This window comes from Saccostrea echinata, unplaced genomic scaffold (genome assembly GCF_033153115.1).
Source record: "Saccostrea echinata isolate AGI-Se365-2 ecotype Australia unplaced genomic scaffold, CSIRO_AGI_Sech_v1 ptg000054l, whole genome shotgun sequence".
Classification (NCBI taxonomy): Eukaryota; Metazoa; Mollusca; class Bivalvia; order Ostreida; family Ostreidae; genus Saccostrea; species Saccostrea echinata.
This window is the reverse complement of record NW_026889803.1, coordinates 52,020,185-52,043,559: the sequence shown is the minus strand read 5'-3', so window position 1 is coordinate 52,043,559 and position 23,375 is coordinate 52,020,185. Positions and strand designations below refer to the sequence as shown.

The 23,375-nt window shown below is 32.2% G+C and overlaps 1 protein-coding gene across 1 annotated transcript; it reads right to left on the bottom strand.

The window, feature by feature from the left end:
- Positions 1–267: 267 nt before the first annotated feature.
- On the bottom strand, positions 268–23,238 carry LOC133172586 (b(0,+)-type amino acid transporter 1-like). Its single transcript, XM_061307508.1, has 13 exons — positions 23,052–23,238; positions 17,183–17,326; positions 16,813–16,914; positions 12,986–13,225; positions 12,355–12,480; positions 12,170–12,269; positions 11,665–11,709; positions 6,380–6,503; positions 5,696–5,802; positions 5,120–5,216; positions 4,831–4,980; positions 1,608–1,776; positions 268–1,100 (listed from the first exon to the last, which is right to left on the bottom strand). The coding sequence occupies exons 1-13, from the start codon at positions 23,071–23,073 to the stop codon at positions 1,030–1,032; spliced, it is 1,497 nt and encodes a 498-aa protein (XP_061163492.1). The 5' UTR covers positions 23,074–23,238; the 3' UTR covers positions 268–1,029.
- Positions 23,239–23,375: the final 137 nt, after the last annotated feature.

Genomic DNA, 23,375 nt, shown 5'->3' with positions numbered 1-23,375 from the left:
TCCAGAAGTACCGCAAGCGCATTTTTTTTATTTGATCACACCAGTCATGTTTATGACTGTAAACTTATAAAAATTACATAAAAATATACAAAGAACTAAATCAACGGAGTTTGGAGGACAAACCTCGCCTATATTTTATTTGATTCAATTATTTAATTGATTTCTTAATCTGTAACAGAAGTGTACATTTACCATTATATTTAAACATTTTTATGACGTATTACATTGTAAATATATATATAAATATATATATATAATAAAATATAATTCAAATTATATACTTTGTAAATCAGTAAAATATACAGTAAATAGTATGAAATAACTAGTTAAAGCTTTTCCTTCTTTGATTATGCATGTACTATAATGGACCTAACTAATCTAAAAAATAATATTTATATAAAAGCACCTGTTAAACTGGTATTAATGGCTGGGAATGTACAATAGTCATTTAATTTTATATTCAATTTATTCTATGATTTAAAAAATACATGGATCATCAGCGTGAACACAAATCAGGGGACTTTGAAAGTACAAAAAATCATTTAAACTTTAAATTAAACTCTACCCAGAAAGCTAAAAACTGAAGAAGAAAAAATTAGTATCAACAAGGATTTCTTTTTTTTTTAGAATAAAATTAAAAATCGATAGTTGAAATGATAATATGAGTTAGTAAAGATTCAATTTAAACCTGGTTTAATTTTAAAAAAAGTTATATAAATATGGAACTACCTTTTTAAAAACGGTTAAGGAGACAGTAGACCTACATCATGGCTGAACACCCTTCCCCCGTATGAGTTCACTTATTTTTATTTTCAATAACTTATCACATGTAACTGCTTAACTTTCCAGTTAAGCGCCGTTTTTGCTTCTTAAAAATAGATAAATATTTAACTTGAGGTTTCTCTAACAAAGGTTATGAAATGTATCCATGTAAATTGCCTCTCCCTTTGCTTTACATTTCCACTTGAATACTGGATTTCATCGTTTTCAGAATACTGTTGAATCAAATTAAACATTTTTGAAGCTGGGCTAGTCATAATCAGGCACATATGGACTTGGACCAACTTCCATAAACAGTTGAAAGAACAGCGTAACCGGATCTAAAAAGAAAAAAAGGCGTTCGTTCTTTGTTTAAACCCAATGATTAAGGTAAAACATATATGTACAGAAGTTTTAAGTGGCGACATTTGATATGATGGATATAACAAATCAAATGGTTTCCTAAAATAGATTAATTGAAATATGGTTAAAGCAATATTACTTGTAGAGAACACCTACATAACTTATAGAGAATATCTTCATAACTTATAGAGAAAATCAATTTTACTTAAAGAGAATGCCATTTTACTTAAAGAATACGCCTTTTGCTTTAAACATGTTAAACGTACTCTACTAGTCCTGAATTAAAGCTTTAGAATATAGAGAATTTAAAACTAACTAAAACAAGATTGTTAACCATGAACAAGTAATTAATTCGGAATTTTTAAATTCGAAAACTGTAACAACAGTTTGTGCATAAATCAAAGTCATGTGACACCGTTAGTCACGTTAATATATAATATAAAGCAGGTATTTGTTTCCGCAAGCTAATCTTTGTTTACACTTACCAAAACAGCCTCTGTCAATCTTAAAGTGAACTAATGGTATGTACAACAGGAGTCCTCCAACAATGAACAGAAAAGCGTAGAGGAACTCTATTCTAGGATCTTGTATGATCGGAGCAACAACCAAGTACAATGAACACAGTAAGAAAATAACCGGAAACAGGATAAAGATCTATAAATGTAAAGTAAATAATGACAACTATGATATGTAGAATTTTATAGTACTTTTAACATAAAATATTGAAAATTTAAACACGTCTCAGCAGCTGCAGAAAAAAAACTACTGTTGCAGCACAAATTTCACAAAATCAAGATCTCCCTTGAGAGAATTTTTCACTCATATGAGACATTACCATATGAAAAGAGTTTCAATTTTAAATCTTTACTCGGCACTCGGGGCCATTGAGCAGTGAGGTTTCTTAATCGTGCTAATGCCTTTCATGACTTTCATGAATTCGATATTTAAGGTCTTATTTGAAAGATCAATGATTATAACTTGTAATGTTATGGTGTTTGGTGAAGAAACAGTCACTACCTTTTTAGGTCACCTGAGTCACTCAGGGGACCTATTGCTATCTCTTTTCGTCCGTCGTCGTGCGTCGTCCGTCGGTCGTAAACTTTTGAACATTTTCAGCTTCTTCTCTGGAACCAGTGAACCAATTTCAACCAATTTTGGCATATAGCATCTATGGGTGAAGGGGAACAAAAATTGTGAAATTCGTGGCCCCTTCCCCCCTGGGGCCTGAGGGGTGGGGCCAAAACCATCAAAATAAATGCAATCTTTAAAAATCTTCTTCTTTACTCCTGGACATCAAGCAGTCAAACTGTTGGCATGATTGTAATAAGCATTGAGCCCTCTACCAAAATTGTGAAATTCATGGCCCCAGGGTCAGGGGTTCTGGTGCTAGGGCGGGGCTATATAGATCATATACTAGTAGTGAAAGTGCATTATTTCTTTGAAAATCTTCTTCTCTACTCCTGGGTATTATTGAAACAAATTGAATACATAGTTATGATAAGCAAGAGTGACTCTACCAAAATTGTGAAATTCATAGCCCCAGGGTCAGGGGTTCTGGTGTTAGGGCGGGGCTATATAGATCATATAGTGAAAGTGCATTATTTCTTTGAAAAGCTTCTTCTCTACTTCTGGGTATTATTGAAACAAATTGAATACATAGTTATGATAAGCAAGAGTGACTCTACCAAAATTGTGAAATTCATGGCCCCTGGGTCAGGGGTTCTGGTGCTAGGGCGGGGCTCTTTTGATTATATAATGAAAATGCATTAATTCTTTGAAAATCTTCTTCTCTACTTCTGGGTATTATTGAAACAAATTGAATACATAGTCATGATAAGCAAGAGTAACTCTACCAAAATTGTGAAATTCATAGCCCCAGGGTCAGGGGTTCTGGTGCTAGGGCGGGGCTATATAGATCATATAGTGAAAGTGCATTATTTCTATGAAAATCTTCTTCTCTACTCCTTGGTATTATTGAAACAAATCGAATACATAGTTATGATGAGCAAGAGTGACTCTACCAAAATTGTGAAATTCATGGCCCCTGGGTCAGGGGTTCTGGTGCTAGGGTGGGGCTATATAGATCATATAGTGAAAGTGCATTATTTCTTTGAAAAGCTTCTTCTCTACTTCTGGGTATTATTTAAACAAATACATGGTTATGATAAGCAAGGATGCCTTTTCCAAATTTGTGAATTTCATGACCCCTGGATCAGAGGTTCTGATGTTAGGGCGGGACTCTATTTATTATATAGTGAAAATGCATTAATGCTTTAAAAATCTTCTCTGCACCTGGGCATATCAGAGGCAAAAAGGGTAAAAGTTTTAATAAGGAAGGGTATTTTTACCAGATTTTTGAACATCAAGACCATTTGGTCAAGTGTTCTAGTCCAGGCCAGGGCTCTATTAATTTGTATTCTACTGAGAGGAGTTATTCCCCTTTGCCATTTACTTGTGATAATTAATCACTGTAAATAATGTACTTGAAAGGTTAATAGAATAAGAGAATTATGCAAGAATTTTTATTGTATAATACAAAAAGTACTTTCATAGTTTTAATGATCAGGTAGACTTGTCTTATTAAGGTTTTCCATCCCTAATAGGAACTAATTCTCTATCCTTAAATATCAATCACGTATATAATACTCTGATATTAATTCAAAGAACTTTACAGTAGAAAAGGATTTACCAAGTGAACGTTTCAAAAACGTAATTAACTAAGCAGTATTTAATTAATAGAAATTGCATTGAAGTCTATGGAGACAAGCGATTTTTTTTAAATAAAAATTCAGATAATAAGAATATCAATAACTACTGTGGTGGAAAGATCCATTAAATCATTAGAAATAGAATGACAATTGAAAACAATTTTTTTACCGTATATTTTTTTAAAATTGATTTTTATTACTTAAAAAAAGAGGGAGATAACTCTTCAACAAAGGTCAAGTCATAAATTAGGACACTTCCATTCTTACATGCTAATAGTAATAAATGTAGATTATGTCTAAATATACTGAGTATTCCACCCGTACACATCTGTTATGTATTCAAATTCATTGAATCTGAGGCTATTAGGGATGGAATACCAGTACCTTAAATGTTCATCAAAGACCAAGAGTCTTACTCAGGCCAATGTAAGAGATTTCCACAAGGAATTAAAAGAGTACAGAAGCAATGATAGTTTCTTAATATACTGTCTGGTGAGAGTGATAAATGGGGAACAGATTAGAACCTAATTTATGAACTGTTAATGAATACTAGACTAATTATTTTGTTAATCCTGATCACCCTATTTTTCTTGCTTTTGGGCAACAAAGCTTCACCTTTCAGTTCATTTTATACTCTATGGATCCTCTAAATTGTTGTATTATACTCAGATGACCGTTAAGGTCCTTGGGCCTCTTGTTTTTATATCTTAGGTTCGACGTGGCGCGAAAGGAAAATCGAACCCTGTACAAAGCGCGGGCACTACCACTTAGCTACTGCAACCGGTCTTAAGAAAAAGTTATATTCTAACTTTAATACTTTTTTGTACTTAGATTTATCATCAATAAGATGATATTACCTACATCAGCTGTGGTAAAACATTCGCAATGATATACTTATATCTATTAAAATATCAGTCCAAATAACATTTAAGTCATGAACCGTTTTTGTCTTAAATATTTAACTGACATTATGTTAGACTCAGAGAAATGCATTGGTTACCTTGATTGGTCTTTTAGCGTCCTTCCATTTGAACCTCAATATAATCAGACATATAATGGCTAACGCATAAAACATCCAGGCAGCAAAACTAAAGAAGTCGATCAGGCTTCCAATATCTCCAGGAATTAACATCAGAAGGGCAATCACAGTCTGAAATAAAACAAGATTTGTTATTATTATTTTAGCTGAAATTAATTTAAGAAAAGATACTTTTGCATTTCTTCATTATGTAGCTAGCATGTTAAATAATTTCATGACATTGTGCCCCTTGGATAATGTAAAGTGTTACCGTGAATATGATACATGGAATTGGAGTAAGGCGCCGCGCACTAACGTATGACAGAACTTCGGGAAATTGGTTTTCTCGGGCAGCAACATACAATGTTCTGTAATGCATACATTTTGAGCTTGAGAACCTTGCACATAGATATGAATGACATGTTTTTGTGCTACAAGTAAGCATACAAGTACATGCTACATCAATGAAGGTTTTCGAAGATTTATCTTCCGTTTGTTTAGTCTGGTCCCGGTCTCTACATTTTACAGTTTTGTTTTCTCCCAAACTTTAATAAGGCACTCAATTTTTTTTAAATAAGGTTAATTATGAATTTATTAAACAAAATTTTAAAATTTGAATTAAAAACTATACTCAAGTATATCCCAGATTAAGCTAAAATATATGGACTTTACCGAGTTTAGAGTGTTGACAGTCAGATTAATTTTATTTAATTTATGCTCAATCTTTTTACAAATTATCTCTGAAAAAGCTTTTATTTATACATATACATTGTATTTCAATGGCCAGATTAGTTCATTTTGATAAACCTTATAAAAACCTTATACATGTTATGATAACATATCTTACCTGACGCCGGCAAAAAGAGACCCATTGGCGGCACCAAATGTTGAAAACATGACAAAGATGGGCATTATGATGGCAACATCTTTCCCCATGACAATTTCGCCCCATTCCTGTCAATGTTGACGTAAAATACTTACATAAAAATACGCAACTACCTGGTACTTGGACTAAATTAGTATTACATGTATATAAATCCTTAATCAGAATTTAGATTAGCACGATGTATATGATATACAAAACAGTTACATGTAAGCATTAGAGATGATATTAAAAAAAAAAATTAAAAAAAAAAAATGAAAAATTAATCACAACAATTTTTATTCACCACATCGTGCTTTACTTAAATGCAACAAAACGGAATAAAATAATTTTACTAATGCTACAGGATAGAAGTGTAGTGCCTTTTCTTCTATCAACATCTCGAAAAATGTACCGGACTGAAACTTTCCCGCTGCTAGAGTAACAAGCCTTACAGCAGTTTACGAATCAAGACTGCAAAGAAAGAGCTGCAGAACCTTCTTTTTACTAGCTTTGCATTAGTATAAAGGCACGATTTAATGAAATGAACTAAATTTAGTCTAAATCCTTTAGCACAACAGCACATAGAAATCGTAATTTTGAAATAGTCATCGTGTAGTATTTTATTAAAATGAAACAAAAATCATTTAATAAGAGAAAATGACTCACCACAGCCACAGCACTTGAGTTAAGAAGACCATTTTTCCCAAGTACAGCGAGGTAGGAAATATTAGCCAAGACATAAATGACTGTCACCAGAAGTACTCCTATAGTGTTAGCACGAGGTAGGTTCCTGTAAACAAGTGGCTCATGGGCAACGCTTACAACAATATGGTTCTGTTCTTCTTCATCAGCAGATTTTTCCTATATATTCTTGTGTAAAAATTTGATCCCCCATTATGACCCCACCCTATCCCCAGGGGACATGATTTGAACAAATTTGAATCTATACTACCTGAGGATGCTTCATATCAGTATGACTAATCATGGCTTTGCTGTTCTTAAGAAGAAGATTTGTAAAGATTTTTTTTCTTTATATTCCTATGTAAAACGAGGTAGGTTCCTGTAAACAAGTGGCCCATGGGCAACGCTTACAACAATATGGCTCTCTTCTTCTTCATCAGCAGATTTTTCCTATATATTCTTGTGTAAAAATTTGATCCCCCATTATGGCCCCACCCTATCCCCAGGGGACATGATTTGAACAAATTTGAATCTATACTACCTGAGGATGCTTCATATCAGTATGACTAATCATGGCTTTGCTGTTCTTAAGAAGAAGGTTTGTAAAGATTTTTTTTCTTTATATTCCTATTTAAAACTTTGATCCCCCATTTGTGGTCTCACCCTACCCCCGTGAGTCATGATTTGAACTTTAACCTACGCTACCTGAGGATGCTTCCATATCAGTATGACTAATTATAGCTTTCCTGATCTTGAGGGGATCTTTAAAGATTTTTTTCCTATAAGTTCCCATGTAAAATTTTATCCCCCATTGTGGCCCCACGGGGGGGGGGTTGTCATGATTTAAATAAACTTAATCTACACTACCTGAGGATACTTCCATATCATTATAAGTATTTATGGCTTTGATGTTCTTGAGAAAAAGATTTTTAAAGATTTTTTTTCTATACATACCTATATAAAACTTTGATCCCCCATTGTGGCCCCACTCTACCCTCTGGGGTCATGATTTGAAGAAACTTAAATATACACTATGAAGGTTTCACATAAGTTTCAACTTTTCTGGCCCATTGGTTCTTGAGAAGAAGATTTTACAGAGATGCCTCCGATTTTTTCACTTATTCCTGATTATCTTCCCTTAAAAGAGGGCGTGACCCTTCATTTGAACAAACTTGAATCCCCTTCATCCAAGGATAACTTGTGTGAAATTTGGTTGAAATTGGCCCATTGTTCTTGAAAAGAAGTCGAAAATGTGAAAAGTTTACAGACAGACGGACAGCTAAACAGACAGGTGAGAGAACAAAATGTGATCAGAAACCTCACTTAAGCATTCAGCTCATGTGAGCTAAAACATGTCAAAAATCAAAATACACGTTTAAACTGTGGTTATTATATTGGTTAGATGTCCAGCTGTAGTCAAAAACATTAGTGTCTCTAGGATAGTATTTGCTAGTTATATGACAAGAACACTCACAGAGTCTCCTTTCACATTTGGTGCATGTATACGGTGGTAATACTTTTTGAAATAATTTTTGAAGCGATTCAAAGAATACACCTCATACATGTATGATAATGCTAGAATGAGATTTTAAAAAATTCGATCGAGTTACCTTCTTTTCCTTCTGGCTTTATTAAATCTTAGTAAAAATTTTTAAGGCTTGGTGGATGTTGTTTGGCAAATATTAAGATAACAAAGGATATCGTAGAAAACCTGTACTTAAGATGTAATGAAAAAACCTGTTTTTATTACATTTTCAACAGTGAAATACTGTAATTTTTTTTACTGAATAAAAGTGATATTCTGACACAGTGTGAAAGTATATCAAAATGGTATTCTCACAGTGTGAAAATATCAGAAGTGCGGCGAAACTTATTTTCCTTCCCTTCATTAAGAGTTTTTTTTTAAATCCCTGGTCTGTTACAAGATAGAGTTAATGAGCCATTCTGACAGAGACTAATAGTTATACTGCCAAAGTTTTTCCAAATATGTCGATAAAAATCCATGTTTACAACGTTTTTCAATCTCGCAATCACTTAGCTATGACGTCTCCACCGCTCAACTATGACGTCACAGCCTATGACATTGTGTTACGAAAAGACAGAGGCAAAGGGAAAATCTAAGAAAATGCAAAAAACAGAAAATTCAATGTTTTGTAGATGAAAATGGAATTTATTTCACTCGTGAGACAGGATTTTTTTTATATTTTCACTCGTGCTTCGCACTCGTGAAAATATAAAAAAAATCCTGTCCTACTTGTGAAATAAATACCATATTCATCTACAAAACATTGAATATCCTCTATATATTTTATCAAAGTTAAATGCTGAAGCCTTACCTATCCTATTAATCCCTACTGAATCATTTAATATGTAGCTTTATATATGTATGGTAAACCATTTTGCAAAACGGAACCTTGGTTCATATGGGTGAATTAAAAAAAAATGACCAAATGCATATTTATCAACCCACACTAAAAATACAGTCAATGAAAATAGATTTCTATGTCTCAGCATATGTCTTTAGATAGTGTCTAAATACCTGCCAAATATCTCGTTCAGATCTCAATTAACAAAAAAGTTATGCCCAAAAATGATGCTAAAATTGTCAGGAGTGCAACACCTTTTTGTGACATTTTGAAATTTCAATATTTTTTGGAGATCTGTGAAATAAATAATAATGCTTTATGTTGAAAATAAAGACTTTCCTGATAATATTCAAAGTATTGAGCTTTAAATGTGGGCTGTAGTAACTTTTGTTTAATCAAGTTGTTGTCATGGCTGATGTTTAAAAAAATGTCATACCATGTCAGGAGTGCAACAGAAAAAATGTAGTGTTGCCAAAAAAACATCAATTGTAAAATTCTGAAAGAAAATTAAGACAAAAAAGAATTATCGAAGTGTAAAACAATAACTGATAGACATTTTAAAACTTAAAAATGTTATATAAATCACAAGCAGCATTAATTAGAGTCAAGTATATGTGCACACCCAATAATGTCAGGAGTGCAACATTTGATGTTTTGCTCCCAAGCATGAAAAAACTATTATCTTTATATGATTTTCTGATTTTTATTTTGGAAAAGAAAGACACAAAGAACATTTTTACCAAATAGATTTATCAATTACAGGATCTGTCTGTGCTCTTCAGATCAATATTTCTATGGTCAGGAGTGCAACACATTTTTTTAAAGATTCAAGTTGTGTGACAAAAACACTTCTATTGATGCTTAGACGTATTCATTAATTAATAATGATCTTTTTGTATAATTTAATACTAAATTATTGACAGTTTTATTATTAAAATCCTTCCTTTTTCAATTTTATCAATTCAGATGTGTTTTTATCTTTTTTGTGATTTTTTTTAATGAATGTTAAAAATAAACACACTAAAACATTGTCATAAAATTCAAGTAATTCCTCCTCAACTTCACTGAAACAACAGAACAAGTTCTTATGTAATTTTCACTTCACAATTCTACTTTAAAGGTCCCAATACTTTTGGTCAGGAGTGCAACAAATATGTTAGAATTATAAATCCTCCAATAAGAATAAAAATAAAAAATGATGAATAGAATTTTTCTGGTGGGTTACTGTGTTTGTCCTCTAAAGGAAAATATGCTATAAAATATATTTTATCTTCTAAATGTACATTTAAGCTAGTTTTTTGGCATAAATAGGGAATAATTCCAGATAAAATGCGAATACTTCCATCTGTTTTGATTTTGAAGTATTGGACTATAAATATTGCACAATTTCATTACCACTTCATGTTGCCAACACTTTATGAATTTTTGTGTTCTACGATTTTAATTTTAAATTTTACTGCAGTCAGGAGTGCAACAAAACTGCTTTATAATTACCAATGCTTTTTAATTATCTTTACTAAAAAAATGAGTTGAAAAAAATGTTTGATACTATTTGATGTTCAAAACACTATGTCTATCAACAAATTACAGAAATTTTCTAGTCAATTCAGGGAATAGTTTTCATCATTTCACATATAGTTTTATATACAATTTATGTATATTACACTTTGCAAATAATCATGTGTTAAGGTCTTCAAAATATGAAAAACATGCCGTAAACGATGAAAAATATCAAAACGACAAATTAATTTACAAAGAAAGAATGGTTTATTGTGTGTAATAATTTTTAAAACAATGTTAAATAAAATACATATCAGATGTCAGGAGTGCAACACAGTAATGTAACATAGGGTTACTTCAAAATCTAGTATTTTTTGTAAGAGAACTCGTATATAAAAATTCTTTTTTGGCTTAGATTTAAAGAATTGGCTTGAACGGACAAAAAAGTGAAATTTGGGGAATTTTATTGCTTCATATTTTTTTCTTATTAAAACTTTTCAAACCAGAATTGAAAAAATAATGTAAAATAACAATCAAAAAGCCAATTTTTTGTCACACATACAAGAGAAGATACTCAATCAAGGTCTAGATTTGATCATTTATACCCTTTTTACCATTTTGAAGCATAAAAAACTATAATTTCTTGTGATTATGTATTTAAGAAAGTCTTTTAAGGTGTAATGATATTTTCTTTTTTCAAAAGAAATTTTACTAATAAAAATTCTGAAACTTTTTAATCCAATTGTCTATTCTATTGCCACTTCAGGATTTTAAACTAGAATGCATGTGCAATATGATGATACAAGTGAAAAATATGTTAGAAGTAGCTGAATTTTTCCAAAAAAATTCAGTTTGGTGATCATTTTTTTTTAATTCACCCATATGCACATTGTATATCAATTACATGCAAATATTCAGCTTTGCTAAACATTCGGTTGACTACATATTAATTCAAAACAATTTATCATCAAAGGTTAAAAATAGGGTATGAGGTGAATCCAGGGGATATATCAGAAAAAGAAACCAACACATTTATACTGATTAATATTTGTTCTAGTGGACCTCTAAGCATTTGTTTCTTCTGTAATAGAAAGCCGATTCCAATAAACATTATACATGTATTGCTTTATAACTACCAAACTCTGTGCGTGGTAATGCATGTACCTTTAGCAAGTAGCCTTTTGGGGGATTAGCGATTGTATGCATTCTTTAATTCCATTAATTTTCATTTAGTTTCTTAAGTTAATTAATTGACTTCTAGTATAACTGCCATTGACTGTTATGCACTCGTAAACAAGTAATCAACATCATAGACATAATTGTTGTATGTTCTTCGACAATATTTAAAAAATAAGAGTTAGCGAACAAATGTTTGTAAAACATATTAAAATTAATCTTACTTACACATATGGATTTTTCAACTCCTCTGTAATATAATTTAAATTATTCCTACAAAGAAAAATATTTTTTTGAAAATAATATTAATTATAAATGAAAGAATGATATAGGAAGCCATTGTGAACAAAAGAATTTAAAATTGACTCCATAGTCCCACAGTATTTTGCATGAAATATGAAGATAACGAACAATAAATGTAATGTTATTTTGTTTAAGCAATACCCTGAAATATAAAAACAAAATGTGATCAAAAAAAAGTTATAACAGTAGTTTGACAATATTTAGCTTCCTCTTTAACAAAAACAAGATTTACCAGATCATTAAGTTTATACACCTCGTACCACGAAAAAGTTCTCATACACTCTTAGCAAGAGAATCTTCTAAATCTACATGTCTAGGAATAAAAATAATGTAAATGCAGCTTTTCGGCATTGTGAAGGAACATGTAAACTTCGTTTTTTCAGAATTTTATATATCCTACTAAATGTTATCTTATATTAAGAGGTATTACCATCCGTCATAAGCCCAGAGAGCATCGTAAAAAGCAAGAGCCACTGCTGAGGGAGAATTAGTGGAGCCGTCGAATCCTGTCTGCAGTGTCTCAATCTCTCCTAATGTGTAAAAACAAAATATAATTGATGCACAATAAAATCATCAGATAATAAAAATAACTGGACAGAAATGTTCCGGCATTACCTTTCCCTAGCCACACCAGACCTCCGATGACGATGATAAAGAGAGCTATTAGCTTAGCCGCAGTGAAAAAGACCTGTACACTGGCTGCAAGTTTGGTATCCCAGCAATTTACTATTGCCAGAGTAACTGCAAAGTGATTAGAAACAATGTATTTATGAATCAAAACCTCTTTCAGGGATTATATAAATATAAATTTGCAACACTGTACATATAACATTATTTCTACATAACATTGATATATATATATATATATATATATATATATATATATATATATATATATATATATATATATATATAGACATAAAATGCTGGTAGACATCGTGAAGTGTAAATTTACACAGGTTTTAGGTACCATCCGATATTGAGAAAACATATGTACTTTAATTCAGAGAAAACATATTTGAAAAGTGTATTTCTACAAAAAACTAATCATCCACCAACCTGCAAAGTACATAATGACATTTATAGGTACAGTCGTTTTGTTTTATATCAAAATAGTGCAGCAACTCACATGCTGCCAATAGCATCTATCATTGCTTTATGGCGGTTTGTGCACCATTTTGGTACATATATTGTTTTTTTTTTACATTTGTTTTGTAAATAACCTTTTCTAAATTCCATATCTTACTCATAGCAAGCGCAGCGACAAGTTTCTTCGGTATTTGTGGCTCTCCACAAAAGTCAAACAAAGTAATGAAGTACTCAGCAAAGGTCAGACAAATGATGGCCATGGAGGATGGGGTGAGTACAATGATCTTGGTCCATGCGAACAGGTAAGCCACTACTCTTCCCATAGCTTCCATCATGTAAGGGTATTCCCCTCCTGATTTTGTTATCAGAGTTCCAAGCTCAGCATAAGAGAGAGAACCTAAAGATTAGAAATTTAAGCATAGAAAACATGTTTATCAAATTTTTTTCACAAAAATGTTGATGAAAACAGTAAATACTTATAACTAATCATTTCATAACGAAAATATCCTCTACATATGTGCTAATGATGTTTACGTCCGTTCATCCCATATTACAATGCTCATTCTAAATACAGCCAACTAATCTACCTAGTTTGAAAACAATGTGTGAAAAATATGTCTGCATTTCTTTTATCATGGAGGAAATCATAAAAACCTTATTAATATAATCATTAATTAACAACAACTTGGTAGTTCTTTGCAATTAATATCTGTCTGCTTATTAGCATTTCCTTCCCCTCGTGACTTAGTAATCAGAGTTCCAAGCTCAGCATGAGAAAGAAAAAACCTACATATATTATAAATTTAATAAAACATTAAGCTATCTTATTTGAGTACATCTTAAATATTCTGGAAAAATATAGAGGAGATTAAAGATTTTATTATACAGCTCCGCGCACTTTTTAAGCTCACATGGTTTTTTTCGCATAAATTAAAGTCACATTGTTACAATGTGATATTATGTATCGAGACATATATATATATATATAAAGCACAAAGAAATTCACTTTTGATAAGGATACCCACTTCCGCCCCAGTCCAGCGTTGAACTCTCGACCTACGGAATCTGTCTCCTAGTAGAACGACAGTACAGGAACAGCGCGCTAGATCGCTCGGACATCTAGGCAAGTCAAAAAACTTGCTTTCGATGCCGATGGAATTCTCGCGGCGCTGCCCTACTTTACACGGTCATTGAATATCCTTATAAAAGTGCAAGTACCTTTGCAAATGCATCTCAGGGTTAATTTGTCGTACTTTTGTTCGATATTGTGAATTATTATTATTGTAATATGTGACCTTAATTTGTGCGAAAAACCATGTGAGCTTAAAAAGTACGCGGGGCTGTACTCCAATATGAACAGAGTATCCCTAACAAAAATTTACTAAAGTTAACTATAGTTAACTATAGTTTACTATAGTGAAAACTTTGGTACTTTGATTTACTATGAAACTTTACTCTGGAATTTTTTTTTTAGATTTCAAAGCTTAAAATCTCTAAAATTCAAAAGCAGTAATGTAAAATTTGGAAATAATCTGTGAATATACAAATAATATTTCAATTTAATATAGAAAATGTGCATGTATGAATTGAAAAACAAAAAATATAACGGTCTGAAATCCATAGTAAAAATACTTTGATTTACTATAGTAAACTATAGTTAACTATAGTAAACTATAGTTAACTATAGTACTTTTTTGTTAGGGATGGTCTTACACGTACTGAGCACGACTAAATGTCAGGTTTTTTTTAAAAGAATATGCTAGTAATAATTTGAATTTAAAGTAGTAACTAGGTCAGGGTGCGGTAAAAATTGTCATATTTTAAGTAATTGTCTACTAATTGTCTAATTGTGTACTATGTCGACATTTTGAGAATTGTCATACATTTGCCTCATTTCCCGTTTCCCGATCATTTGAAATAGAAAATGGTACACACAACAGATAAAAAATGGCTACATTTGATGATGTTACGGACCACCGGAAAGCAGTTTTATGAAGATTTAATACTGACGCCTCCATACACTTAAAATGATAACTGAAGATTAGATAAATATAAAGTATCACTAGATCTTTAATACATACAAATGGCCATTAGCAACTTCAGCTTTGGCACCCCTAGTTAGTAGAACAAAAACTTGAATGCACTTACTATGTATATCATACTAATAGAAATCACAGTTGTCACAGACTATGGAAATTAACTGGACTTAACTGGAAAACTTCTTGTACTTCAGTTCTAATAGACAGCATTTTTGTTTTATATTTATATTATTATTTCATACATATAAAAACATAAAATATACTGTCTAAGAGAACTGAAATACACGAAGCATTCCATGCTAATTTCCATTGTCCCCGCCTACGTCAGACACTATGACAGTCCGGGGAAAAGCCACTTGACCTTTCACTTGGCAAAATTTACATTCATTTGTAAATATTGAGATATTAACACTATTAACTCTCAAAGAGTTATCACAGAGAAAACATTTGGAAATGTATATATTCCAAACCCAACGGACCAATTTAAACCAAACTTAACAAACTCTATCCTTAGGTGAAGGGAAGTTAGGTTTGTTCAAATGAAGGGCAAATTCCTCTTCGAAAGGAAAATAATTTAAAAAATATAGTGAAAATTGAGTTGGGCCATTTAAAAAAATCTTCTCCTCAAGAATCCCTGGGCTAGACAAGATGAACAGTATGTGAAAGATTTTTGACCTAGTGTAACACCAAGTTTGTCCAAATGATGACTCCCTGCGGGTAGAGAGGGTCCACAATAAGCGATCAAAGTTTTACACAGAAATAGATAGGAAAAATATTCAAAAATCTTTTCCCGGGAACAGCAAAGCCATGCTTAGTCAACTCATCGAACAAAAACCTGCTGACATTTCTTTGCCGACTTAGTAAAACCTTCGAAGCATCAAACTTATCTCAATAATTACAGTTTTCAACATATCAAACCGTAGTTTTATATCATGTTACAAAGATTTTTTTTGGCCAGTCATATATCGGATAGCCTGTAAATCAGGCTTATTTAAGTGCACACCGATGGATTCACCCGTTTTACGTAGTTTTAAATATCAAGTATATCACCAACAACTGATATTGGTTTCCACTGTAACACAGCTGTTTCGGGAATTTAACTGTCACGAATTCCATGAATTATCGTACATGATTCTAGTATATGCATTAGTTTAAAGGAAATTTCTTCCAGAGACACGCTTGATTTGATGGTGGTGCCCCGATGATCTAAGAGTGGTTGCATTTGTCTGTCATCTGTTGTCTGTCAACCTTTTCAGATTTTTCACTACTTCTCCAAAAAGGTCAATTTCAGACAAACCTGTAACAGTGTATTCTTGAGTAAAGAGAATACATGTATGTTCAAATGAGAGGCCACACTCCCTTGCGAGCGAGTAAATCAATGAAAGCAGAAAAGGTTGAGGTCATTTAAAACCCTTCCCAATATGCTCTAAAACAGACAAAACGACTGTTTTAGACTACAATAAGTGGGTCATATTTAAACGTAGGAATAGATAGGAAAATTCTTTAAAACTCTCCTCAAGAACAGATGGGTTACAATTATGTTAATATTTAAGCACTGCAATGCGTTGAGGATTCAACTTTGTTCATATCTTGGTCCCTGGGCCTTTATTGGTACATAGCATACAGTGGTTTGAAAATTATTTCCAGTCGGCGAGCAGTGTTTGGACACTGTTTTTTTTTTTTTTAGATAAATGACAATAAAGGCAAATGTACCACACACTGTTTTGTAACTAAATAATTGTAAAGAGAGAAACTTTTGTGTTTGTTTTTCCTGAAAGTGAAAAATGTCTGAAATGTCTGGAAATTTAGTTCTTCATGTATTTGGAGTTATCAATATGCTATTGGGGTGAATCTTTATAAATGAAAAGAGTGCCCGCGATTTCATTACCAAACGTGTGCAAACTCACCTAGGCAAAAACTTAGAACTCAATATAAATAATATTACCCATTAGTGACAAAAGACCTCCTGCTGTCCATACTATTAGACTGAGTCCCACCGATCCTGTCTCCTGGAGCACCCCTTTAGGAGAAATGAAAATTCCTGATCCTACAACGATTCAAAGGTTGAGAAAATGTAAATAATGTTTACATGTAAGTGACCATATTTAGAGTAAATAATGATAAACAAAGGGTTATTGACTTTATAATTTACACCTTTCAATATTATTTATATATTTTTTTACTCCCAAATATATCCATTCAATATGTATGTTAATCAAAAAAAAAAAAAAAAAAGATCATGATCTCTCACACCCACCCACCCTCACACACACCAACTCTCTCTCTCTCTCTCTCTCTCTCTCTCTCTCTCTCACCTATGATAGTTCCTACAATGATCGAGGTACCACTGATGAGGCCCAGACTCCGCTTAAGTTTGATCGCCTGAACATCTACTTTTACATTCGGACCTTGTTCTTCACTGTTCGTCTCTCTTTGTTTAAGTTCCATTCCATCTCTCTCTGCCAAAAAAAATGTTTTACCATCATTGTTTTAATAAATGATAAAGATACATTATATTTTATACAAAAAATAATTTGTTTTCATCAAATATAATCTGTCCTGGAAGACAGACATTTTGTTAAATATTTAATTATAATTATTAAATATATGTTGCTCCTGCATTAACTCCACAACGATTTCTTTGGAAATATTTTTATGTTATCATCATCCAGTATGGATATACATACATGTAATTACACGTAAGAAGCAATACTTCTTAAAAAGTTTACTTATTTGGTACATTTAATTCTATGCAAATGTTATTTAATCATAATCGACTCGAATTGAATATAAACAATAGTTTTTCATAAACTTAAGTTTGTCAGTTCTTTAGTTTTGACCTTATTCTGTTGAAATATTGGAATCTATAGCTGGAGGTCAACATTGAAAAGTGAAAGTTGTGATAATGTAATCATATTGTCAACTTAAATTTTCATCTTTTTTTCCAGGATATCCCGAAACTGATTAATCAGGTTTATAAGATTCCAGATAAGGTTTGATTACAACATAAGTCAACGTGATTTCAATTAAAGAAAAAAAAGAAGTGTCATTTAATACCAAAGCTTTGTGATTAAAAATGAAATTGTAAAAAGATCAATTTTCTCGAAATAAAAGCCTACTAATTTCATATCTTACTTGTCAAATGCAGCTCACCATAAATTACTAATAGTAAGCAAGGTTTCTTTTCTGGTGTTTAAAGATTTTTTTAAAATCAAATATATTTCATGGCCATTTTCTCTCGTCCAGTAAAACCAGAATGAGATCCAATATAAAAAAAGATACTACACTAATGATACATGTATGTTTTTTGTATACCTTAGTGGGTGTAAAGCATAATGCAAAATAAAAAATTATATAAATTTTCAAAACCTGCCAAATCTTATTTGTATGTAATTATCTTTATTGTTTCATTAATACTTATTCAGGTAATTCAAAATTTTTGACATGACACAAACTCTGTTTGCACATGTACAATTTTAGAAATTTTAACAAACTTAGAGAAGCTAAGATTATTTTTTCTGTGTTTTGCAATCGATATGACCTCTAATAAAACACCCCAAAAAAACCCTCCAGATCAAAACAGCATTTTTCTGTTTCTACTAAATATTATCATCAGATTAAAAATATGTTCTTGGCAAAGTGGTTGTCTATTGGCATTACCCTAGTGTAGCATCATTTAACAAAATGATAGCCCTTAGAGATTTTTTTCTATTTCTCACAGTATAATACTCGTATAGTAGATGTATGTTTTTGTTCCGCTTCTTTTCATTTCATACTGTTTATTTTCCCTGTGATTTTCAGCAGTATGTTCAAAATAATAGTGAATATGCCAAATTGAGATTGCTTTCCAGTTTAAAAAGAGTCTCTGTAAATGAATATAAACTTTTTTCTCATAGTTGGAAAGGTAAGACCAAGGTATAATAAATGACAGACTGTCAAAATGTAAAAAATGCAAAACATGCATTTATCGCACAGTCCTTTGTTAACAAACAATCACTCTTCATGCCCTTGAACAATGTCAGAGACAATTTATTTGATATCTACCTGGGTACTCAGGTGACATTAACATGTATTCTGTCTTGCATTTAAAAAACGTTCAAAAAATTGGCGACAGTGATATATCCTCTGTCTGTAGTTCTACTTTAAAACACCAATACAAGCACCAACGAAATAAATAAATAAATAAATAAATAAATAAATACAAGATGTATTGTGAAACACTGATGCCCCCGTATGACAGCTCAAGGCCAAAGTAAAAGTTTTTTTTTTCAAATGTAGGTCAAATGTCAATGTAAATAGTTCAAAAATGGTGATAAACAGAGAGATTTTGTCGGAAGGAATACGCAAGTGATACGTTAAAGCCCTAACACCGACCATTCAGAAAATATGACCAAGGTGTAAGGTTTTCAAAATTAGATCATACTCCAATATGAAGGTCATCAGGTCAAAAAGTTTGGTACCCAAGGAAAGACCCTGTCAAAAGGAATACATAAGTGAAATATGAAATCCCTAGTTCCAACCGTTCATGTTTAAGTTTGTACATGTAGGTCAAACTCAAAGGTAGAGGTCATGAGGTAAAAAATGTTGGTACCCCATGGTTCCTAGTATTCTATGTTCAATACATACATTTAGGTCTAGTATATGTTTATTTTAATTTGATAGTTTCGTTGATAGGATTATGAAGTATATGAAGATAACGAACAGTATTTAAGCTCAGAAGTCAATTAAACAATACAAATTTAGGAGCAGAGCAAACATGGACCTCTAAAACATCAAAGTTGGGATCAGATGCCATGGAGGAGTGAGCATCCCCTGACAGGTGCTCCTTGTCATGATCGGGAAATAACGGTAAAATTCGTCGACAATTCAGTGTGTAAATAATGGCCTAATAATTAGTATGAAAAACGTCAGTCAACCTTTGACTTAATGATAAATTTTAATGGCTAACGATGAGGATGTAAATGGCATAATAGAAAAAAAATTAAAAATTATAAGCAAATTTACATTTCACCTTCAATCTTGCAAATTACATGTATTGTTCTGGATCCAAAATTCATGTACATTTTGATCTTGTCATCGTATTTTACGAATGCTAAAATTGTTCTTCTTTCTAAATCTTTGCTGTGGAGAAATGATTGTGTGGTTATGAGAAAAATAAGGGAATGCATTTAGATACAGAAGGGATGAATGCATTGTTTCTTGTCCAGTTTTACATTTTGATCAAAGCTTTGAAAACAAAACAAAAGAGAAAACTGAATTTTTATAAAAAGGGAAAATATTGATGGCTTAAACATTTATTATTCTGCTATGAGATATAATTACTTTTCTCTTCACAGTAAAATGATATACAAGGTGCTTCATAATATTGCAAATATTTCAATTTCTGAAACAAATTTTATTTTTCACACTATCTTCAATAATTTAACACACGAAATTGTTTCCAGATTAAACAATTATCCAAGAAAAAATACAGACAAAATCAAAAAATCGATACGTCAGAAGCTCCGAATGTTCATTCTGACGTTTTGGTGAACAGTTCATGTTCACGGTACTTTCTAATCCTGGCCACAGATTTCAGTGTTAGTGCCGAAATGAGTTTTATTTTTCACTTCATTGTTGTTTTCAGTTCTTTTGTTGAGGGAACAGGGATGGAAATTCTATCCTAAAATTGATTCCAAAATAAAAGGTCTATGGGATTCAAATCTGAGGAAGGTGTTTATTTTTGCGAAACAAAATGAAGTGTCCATTAAGACATCCAGCCCTTCTCTTACAAACGAGAAATAAACTTCTTTTTTTAAAACTATGTTCAGATAGTTTGCGGAATTTATTGAGCTTGCTTTATTTTCTGAAACAGCCAAAAAAGAAAGGACCATTCAATTATTCCGGGGAACTATGGAATGTCCTCACTAATATTTTACAATAATAATATAATTCCTGACCCCTAAAAGCGTGTATTCTGAATTAAAGTAGAAGTTAGCTTCAGTAATCATTTTCCTGATTAACTGGAAATTTTGAGCATTATTTCTTAATGATGCTAAACAAGAAACCCTATTTTCCAAACAATCACCTTTTACGAGAACATCACAATGACCTTCCGTTTGCTGTTTAATTAAGCTCTGTTAAAACTTGATGATATTATCTTTTCCATTCGATGATAATGTACCTTAATTTTGGCTCTTTTATGATTACTCATTAAAATTGTATATTGCCTGCATAAAACTTTTATTCTCTATTGTGCCTCCATCCTAACCCCGGGGGCCATGATGTGAACAAACTTGAAAATATATCATTGCAGTACCCTGGGGTGCTTGCATATTCATTTCACTGATCATGGCCCTGCTAATCTTCAGAAGAAGCTTTTAAAACTTGTTTCCCCTTTATACTCCAATGTTAAACTTTGATCCCCTATTGCTGACCAACTCTACACAAGTGGCCATGACTTGAACAAACTTGTATTTGCACTATCTTAGAATTGTTACATCTCAGTATTACATGTTTGCTGTTCTTGACGAAATTTTCGAACATTTTTCCTATATACATGTATATGGTCCAACCCTACAACCTCATGAGGCCATTATTTGAACAAACCTTTATCTGCACTTCCGAAGGATGATTGATTGCCTCGTCATATTACTAATCCTGTTGTTCTTGAGATTTTTAAACATTTTACCATATATTCCATGTAAAACCTTACTCTACGGAGTCATGATTTAAAAAAACCAAACAAACTTAAATTTACATTGTGACTGCAAGCTTTTTGTCTTTTCTGGTCCAGTGGTTCTTGAGAAAAAGATCTTTTAATGTCCCCTCCAAATTTTATCATTTCTTAATTTTCTCTCCTTGAATGAGAGTGTGCAATGGCGGATTTAAGGGGGGGGGGGGAAATCCCCCCCCCCTTAAATCGTCAAAGTTAGCGTAAATCATAGTTTCGTTGAGAAATGAAAAAAAATCTCTATTCGGTAGACCTTATTTTTACCCTACAAAATCTCTAGAATCCCCACCGGGAATTCGCCCTGGATCCACTGGGGGCCTCAAGGCCCAGACCTCCTGTCTACTTTTAGCGCCACTAACTTTAATTCCTTGATCCGCGCCTGGTGTGGCCATTAATTTGAATAAAGCATGGTCATCCCATCATTTAAATATGCGGGAATCCCCTTAAACACAGGGATTCTTTGTGGCAAATTTGGTTGAAATTGGCCCATGGATTCTTTAGAAGTCAAAAATTTCAAAAGTTTACAGGTCGACAGACAGACTGTTGAACGAACGCCGGACAAAAAAAGTTCAGAAAAGCTTAGGAGCTTACAGCTCAAGTGAGCAAAAACGAAATATTGTAGATATTGAGGTGTATTAAGGATAAGCAAATATTTTTTTTGCTCTCTGGAAAGATAAATTATGTGACTTGCACCTTCTCCATTCCTTTAAGTACTTTGATTAATTTAGCCTTTCATTTATACTGAATTCAGTCAACGGTCAAGTTCTAGTGATTGGGTCTAGGATCATGTCAATAGCTAAACTAATAAAATCAGTCATGTGTTACTGGATATTTGGAATGTGTGAATATAAACACGACTGGAATCTTGAGTAAAATGTGGCGAGTATTGTTTAAAAGTCCATCAAGTTTAGCGGACGGCAATATAAAGTATTGTAAGAAAAGATGTCTGCTTTATAGTAAGTAAAGGTCATTTATTATACATAGTCACGTCGAAGGAACAGGTTAACTAACAATCCATTCGTAAGTACACGAATACATCTTATAATATAATATTGTGCACAGAAACTCGCAAAATCTTATCTTGTTATCAACCCTTAAAAATGCGAGTTTCAGTTTAAATTTATGATTAGTTATGTACTGTTTAAATAGCTTTCAAAGCCAACTCTAAAACATACATGGATCTTTATGAACAGCACTGCTATTCAGATGATCCGTAAATGATATGAATTGCCCATTTAATGCGTTAATTTCTTAATTTCACGATACTTAATAATATATTATGCGTCTTTTTACAACGATTTTAATTACAAATTATGCAGGAATGTTTTCAGAGCCCCTGTCAATTGTTAATTTTAACCTATTTACAAATTCATTTATATGTTACTTCAGACAAGAAAGACATCGATCATGTTCAATTCTGATAATGGTGTATAAAATTTTACGCATGACATAACCTAACTGCAAATACTTACCAGAGAATGCTGGGTTTTCCATCTCCGACAATTTCCCAGTGTATGAAGGTACCTAATAATTGTATACCAATAAATAATCAGGAGATTTTAAAGTAAGTGCTCCTTGCAGGTCCCATATATATATAAACCTAGTGCAATAAAGTTGAATTGGGAGATTCGTCTGAAGAAAACCCCGTCCACATTAGAAAGGTTTCGCTTGACTGATTTTCGAATAAAAAAATCTGAATGAACAACTTGCATTGAAGTCACGATGCTTGTTTGTGCACCTCTTACCTGTAATGAACAAACTAAGGTAAACCGTCGGTACGTTTAAAAATAATGGGG

What these genes read in the sequence shown, in the direction of transcription:
- LOC133172586 (XM_061307508.1), bottom strand. Translation starts at nt 23,073, where the DNA reads ATGGAAAACCCAGCATTCTCTG. An exon ending in AGGTCTTTTGTCACTAATGG is followed by an intron (nt 13,226 to 16,812) that starts GTAATATTATTT and finishes TCTAATCTTTAG; the next exon opens with GTTCTCTCTCTTATGCTGAG. An exon ending in TGTCGCTGCGCTTGCTATGA is followed by an intron (nt 12,481 to 12,985) that starts GTAAGATATGGA and finishes ATCACTTTGCAG; the next exon opens with TTACTCTGGCAATAGTAAAT.